This window comes from Manacus vitellinus, unplaced genomic scaffold (assembly GCF_001715985.3).
Source record: "Manacus vitellinus isolate BGI_N305 unplaced genomic scaffold, ASM171598v3 scaffold_12_pilon, whole genome shotgun sequence".
Classification (NCBI taxonomy): Eukaryota; Metazoa; Chordata; class Aves; order Passeriformes; family Pipridae; genus Manacus; species Manacus vitellinus.
In genome coordinates, this window is record NW_021938949.1 from 17,963,049 (window position 1) to 17,969,048 (window position 6,000).

A 6,000-nucleotide genomic window follows, 5' to 3' on the forward strand; every position below is an offset into this window, starting at 1 on the left:
CCCAAACCCAGCAGCTGGAGCTGCCCCACAGAGCTGCTCCTCACCCCTTCGTACCATGGGCCATCTATCACCAGCACTGGGTGGGGTCTTGGGGTATTTTGGATTTCTGAAAGCCAAAACCTTTCCCGTGAGGCTGGAAACTGTGAGCCCAGGGAGGGAGTGGTGAGCTGGTCACAGGCAGAAGGTTCTGCTGTACAGGGTTGTTGGCATCTTTACCTGCATCCCAAACCTTCAGCCAAGGCTTTGACAATGAGAAGGGGACAGAGCTGGCTGTGTGTTTTACATCCTGGCTTGAACTGGTCCTGTTCCTTCTTGGATCAGCCCCCAGTTAAAACCTTTCATATCTGAAACCAAGAATGAGCAAAGGGAGGCAAAGATCTCGGGTCTGTGGCTTTTCTGAAATGCAAACTGAAGGAGCCTTATGATTTAATGTCTCCCCTTGGCCTGGAGCCCCTGTGCTGGCCCCAGTCCCTCCCAGCCTGTCCCACGCCAGCATCACACTTCCCAGAAAATGGCACAAGTGTGGATATTCCTGTGGATTTGTTCTGGACTCATCTCACACTGCCTCTCTCAGTGCTATTTTGGTGTGTGGCTGCCGAAGCTCTCAGGCTCTGGAGCCCTCAGCAAATGAAATCCCAGCAGGCAGAGCATCCTTGTCCATCAGGAGAGGATCCTTCCCTGCGGAGCTCAGCGTGTGCCGCGCTCCTGAGTGAGTGGGAAGAGCCCTGGCAGTGCCAAGCGGAGCCAAACCCTGTCACTGGTGCCTTTTGTGTCATTGCAGGAGAAGCAGAAGCTGCTGGATGAGATTGAAGACCTCACTGTGCAGCTCACTGAGGAGCAGGAGAAAAAGAGGAAGATGGGGGACAAGCTGAGTCAGGAGAGGCACCAGTTCCAGAAGGAGAAGGAGTCGACACAGGAGGTGAGTAGAGTCTGTGCCTGCCACAGCCCTGCCCTACTAGTCTCCAAAATTAGGGCTGTGTGGGAAAGTTGGCTTTGGCAGCCTCTCCAGAACAGGTATAATGGGAGCCCTTGGTGCTGCCTGGGCAGAAGAAGGTCGTTCAGCAGCTTAACTGCATCACATTAATCACTTTTGCCTGAATTTTGTTAAAATTCATCTGAATTTTAACACCATATCTGCAAAGGGGGGCTGTGCCACCATGGCCCCTTCCTTTCCTGCCTGGAAGGAATGGTGGCACAAGGACAGTGACAATGGCACATGGAGCCAGCAGGCAGGAGGAGAGGGGTGTGGGGCTGCTGGGGTGAGAGCTGCCAGCTCCTGAGTGCCTGGGAGCAGGATCCCCCCAGTCCTTCCATCATCTGTAGTGTGGTAGTACTGGTAATTCCAGCTGGAGGCTCAAGCAGGGTTTGGTGGCAGGAAAGGAGCTTTGGGCCTCAAAGTGGAAATTACTGTCACTGTGGTGACACTGAGAGCACTGTGGTGAGCTGGGGACTCAATGCTGGGGCACTGAGGTGGGAGATGTCTGAGGAGATGCTCACACTGCTGGGAGGTCTGTGCTGCTGCAGGCCCCAAACCAGCATCTCTGGGGCTCCATCAGGGTCATTCCAGGGCTGTGCTCATGTATTTAAATAGCTCCCCATCTCCTTCTTGCTGGAGGTGTCAGGGAAGAAGGGGCCACCATGTGTCCCCCAGAAAGGGACTTAATCATAGAATCATGGAATGGTTTGGGTTGGAAGGGACCTTAAAGCTCATCCTTAAAGCTCAGCCCTGCCATGAGCAGGGACACCTTCCACTAGCCCAGGTTGCTCCAAGTCCTGTCCAACCTGGTCTTGGACACTTCCAGGGATGGGGCAGCCACTGCTCTTTACGACGACCCTGCTGCAGCCTGTCTGTCACACCAGCCATGACCAGAGGGTGCTGCTGGGTTTTCAGGGGCTGTGGCACTCACTTGTCCCCTTCCCTTGCTCTGCAGCTCATTGAGGACCTCAGGAAGCAGCTCGAGCACCTGCAGCTCTTCAAGCTGGAGGCGGAGCAGCGTCGAGGCCGGAGCAGCAGCCTGGGGCTGCAGGAGTACAACAGCAGGACACGGGAGACGGAGCTGGAGCAGGAGATCAAGCAGCTCAAGCAGGTGGGGAGGGCTGGGCAGGGAGGGAAGTGATGTCCTGGCACCAAGGAGGGGTCAGCAGGGTCTGGGGGCTCCCTCAGATGGAGTGGATCCAAGAGCCCAATGCTTTCTTGCTCTTCTCTCTGGGGACAGGGAGGTTGGCTCCTTCTTCTGAGGGTCAGCATGTACACTCAGGAGCCCTCCTCTCTGCTGTGCCCCCTGAATCTTCCCATCTCATGATTCCAGAGGTTCTCCAGGCTCTGCTGAGGTAGAGTCAGGAGGCCCTGACAGCTGTTGGCAGTGTTGTGTGAGCTGTGTTAGGATGGAAACTCCTCCCTTCCCAGGCTGGATGAGCTCTGAGGGCACCAGGTGCTTCAGCGTCTGGTTTGTCTCTGTGAACAGGATAACAGGAACCTGAAGGAGCAGAATGATGAACTGAACGGGCAGATCATTAACTTGAGCATCCAGGGAGCCAAGAACCTCTTCTCAGCCTCCTTTTCAGAATCCCTGGCAGCAGAGATCAGCTCTGTCTCCAGAGATGAGGTATGTGCCATGAGGTGCTGGTGCCCTCACACTGCACCTTCCTGGGCTGGCTGGGGCATTCCCTGTGCCCTCAGCCTGAGAGGGCCTGGGAGGAGCTGATGTGTCCTCTCTGTGGTCTAGCTCACTCCCAAAGCTCACCTGAAAGATGGCAAGAGCAAAGAAGTCCCTGCACAACTCTTTGCAGAACTTGCAGGACTTAACCTGCCTCCCAGCCCTCCTTCCTGGGAACAGGGAACCTACTCCCTGCCAATTTGCTGATACTGGCAGCTCTGCCTTGCCTGCCCCGTGACAGCCTTCCCCTTCCCAGGACAGACCAGCCACCACAGGGTGTGTCTGTCTGTCTGGAGCTGTCTTAAATCCCCCAGGAGCCAGGACATCCACCCTGGAGATCCCAACTTCCCTGGACGTGTCCTCCCTGTACCCCAGACTCTCGTGGCCCTGCTTATGAGACTCCAAGAAGTGGGAATATCCTGGGAAACACACCAGGATATTTTGGGGGTCCAGTGGAGTTGTGATGCTCTCTGCTTTGTTCAGGCTCCTGACTGGCTGAGAGGAAGGACAGGAGCGAGCAGAACCAGTTTTTCCTATCCCCTTAATGGTCAGGAATATCCCAGGCCACAGTGAAGAAGAGGGAAACATCCATGGGTGCACAGAGCCACGGGAAGCCCTGGGCAGTGTCAGGCAGTGACCTCTCCCTCCCTTTCTCCCTCCTTTGCAGCTCATGGAAGCAATCCAAAAGCAAGAGGAGATCAACTTCCGCCTGCAGGATTACATCGACAGGATCATCGTGGCCATCATGGAGACAAACCCCTCCATCCTGGAAGTCAAGTAAGGGCGGCCAAGAGCTGCCAGCTGCGCGCTCGTCATGTGGGTTTGGTGCTCTGAGAGGATGAAGAGGGACTCCAAATGTCTTTGCTCTTGATGAAGGCACAAGGAAGCAACAGGTCGGGGGGTGAATGAGCCACGGACCAGGGAAAAGGAAAACCAGCAGCCAGGCTTTGTTGTCTGACTCCGTTATTTTGAAGCCCTTCTGGTTTTTGGAGGGCTGAAAGGGAACCTGGAGAAGGAACACGGGCAACGCACACCCGGAGGAAGCACCTGTGGCGCTGGGAACTGTCCTGCCAGGCGTTGGACCCTCTGGCACGCGGGGCACGAGCAGGAGCTTGCCACGTGTAGGGTGTGAGGAGAGGGGTTCTCTGAACTGCGGGATAACGGGATGGAGACGGGAGCGGCAGCGCCGACTTTCCCCTGCTGCCCTGTCCTACTGTGCCAAAGTGTCCCTGACACACTCACTCGCTGGGGCAGAGCTGGGAACGAGGGAAGTGTGTCCCAGACTTGCAGAGGGTTGGGGTTTGGGTTTGTTCTGTTTTATTTTTAATTAACTTAATGCAAATGTCCTCATCTGGCTGGCACAGCCCATCCTTGCCCTGCTGCTCCTGCTGGGCCGGGGTGCATGCAGAGCCCTCACTGCTGGCAGGAGCAGCCCTGGGAGCGGCCACTCTGGGGACAGGCTGTGAGTGCACTTTGTCACCTGCCTCCTTATTTATTTTTGCTGTCTGTGGCTCAGTCCCGTCGGGAGGGCTTGGACTCCCGGCTCCAATCCCTGCTCCCCAGTCCTGGCCCTTCTGCCGTGGGGTCCGTGGGTGCCCGTGGAGCCGGGGTGGCTCCGGGGGGAGCAGCCACTCGTCCCCAGCTGGAGACAGACACACAGGCACTGTCTGTCCATCCCACAGGCACCTGGGGAAGGCTGCAGCTCTTCACCCCACACTGGAGGCTGGACCTGGCCACCTCTCCTTGTCCTTGTGGGGACACGCAGCACTTTGGGATCTGCAGGAAAGGCCTGAGCTCCCCACATCACTTCCCAGAGTCCCTAGCCTGGGGGCAGTGGCTGTGCCATTCCCACCCGGAGCAGGGCTCTGCTGGTGATAGCTGCAGTCCTGGAGGGGAGCCTGCTCCGGCTACCTTTCCCCGGCGTTTCCCTGGGCTGGGGCAGGGGACGGAACAGCCACGCTCATTCCTCATCCCTGGCATCAGCCTGGGCTGGAATCTCAGTGCCACCGGGGAGAGGAGACAGAGAACACCACAGCAGCTCCCTGGGAAACAAAAGCCATGTTTACATCAGACAGCTCTGGGCTTGCTGGCACAAGCGGCCGTGGCGCGGCGTGACCCCGGAGCAGCCACTGAACCACCCTGCTCCTCTCCAGCTCCTGGGAGGAGACAGCCAGCGGAATCCCAGGGATCCGGCCTCATCCAGCGGTTCTTTTTCCTGCCTGTCAGGTTTTAGGAATGCCAGAGTGGCCTGGAAGCAGAAGCCACAGCGATCCCAGGGGAGGAGGGGGTTCCTGCTCCTCGCCAAACCCCTTTCAGCATCTCCTGGCTGGCAGAGCCCTCTCGGGGTGACCCTGCCCGGGGACGTGGCTGCTGCCACAGCCTTATCCCAGAGGAACCGGCGAGCCACGACCACGGCACCTCGGGGTGCTCAGCCCCCACGGCCTCGTGAGAGGAGCAGTGGGGTCGGGGTGAGCCCCCAAACCCCGGGGCAGCTCCTGCACCCCTGGGACTCCCAGGCACCCACTCCCTCCCTCCCTGCCCCGAGTCCGCGGGAAGAAGCCACGTAATGTACATTTCCAGAGAAGCTTTGGGTGTAAATCAGTGTATACTTGGAGAGGGAAAATTTTTCTATCTTGTAGAGTAGGTATTTTTATAGAATGAAGGTTGATCCATTTTTTTAATACTTTAAAAGAGGAGAGAAATGTATCTGTGTATACACAAAAGCATATATATATATATATATGTATAAATATATAAATATTGGAGATCTGCCTTTCTTGACTTGGGATCCTGGATCCCCAGGTCTCAAACAATTGTGATTTTTTTCCTGTCGCTCTCACAGAGGTACTGTAACTGTAAATAAGCACCAGGAAAAAGTTTTAAGCAAACAATAAGCACTGACTTGCACATTCACCATGCTTTAAAAGCCCTATGGAGAGAAAAAAACAACAAAACGAAACGAAAACTGTACATCCCAAAAATGTTCCTCTTTCCCCATCTGTATGTGAAGGAAATCCCCCCGAAAAAGAGGCAAAAACAGTATTGTCTTAAATGATGTATCAATTCTTGTCGGATTAAAAGCTGTTACTATTCCTGCCCGGAGACTCTTTTTACACAGGGGTGGGGTGGATTGAAGCATCCTGAGTGTCCAAGTGCTGGATCTCCAGTGGGGGTGGATGGAGTGGGAATGCTCCTGCACCACGAGTGCCCTGGTTTTGGGAGGATGAGGATGGAGGAGGCTGGAGCTGGCTGGAGTGCTCTGATTTTGGGAGGATGAGGATGGGGAAGGCTGGAGCTGGCTGGAGTGCCCTGATTTTGGGAGGATGAGGATGGGGAAGGCTGG

General features: G+C 55.9%; 1 protein-coding gene across 6 annotated transcripts in view; it reads left to right on the forward strand.

Moving 5' to 3' along the window:
* RAB11FIP3 (RAB11 family interacting protein 3) overlaps nucleotides 1–5,754 on the forward strand; it is a 56,195-nt gene extending 50,441 nt beyond the window's left edge. For all 6 annotated transcript variants that reach the window (XM_029957774.1, XM_029957776.1, XM_029957773.1 and 3 more), the window contains 4 exons: nucleotides 782–919; nucleotides 1,932–2,087; nucleotides 2,466–2,606; nucleotides 3,325–5,754. In XM_029957774.1, coding sequence (XP_029813634.1) covers nucleotides 782–919; nucleotides 1,932–2,087; nucleotides 2,466–2,606; nucleotides 3,325–3,438 — 549 coding nt within the window. In that variant the 3' untranslated portion in view covers nucleotides 3,439–5,754. The remainder of the gene's footprint in view (nucleotides 1–781; nucleotides 920–1,931; nucleotides 2,088–2,465; nucleotides 2,607–3,324) is intronic.
* Nucleotides 5,755–6,000: the final 246 nt, after the last annotated feature.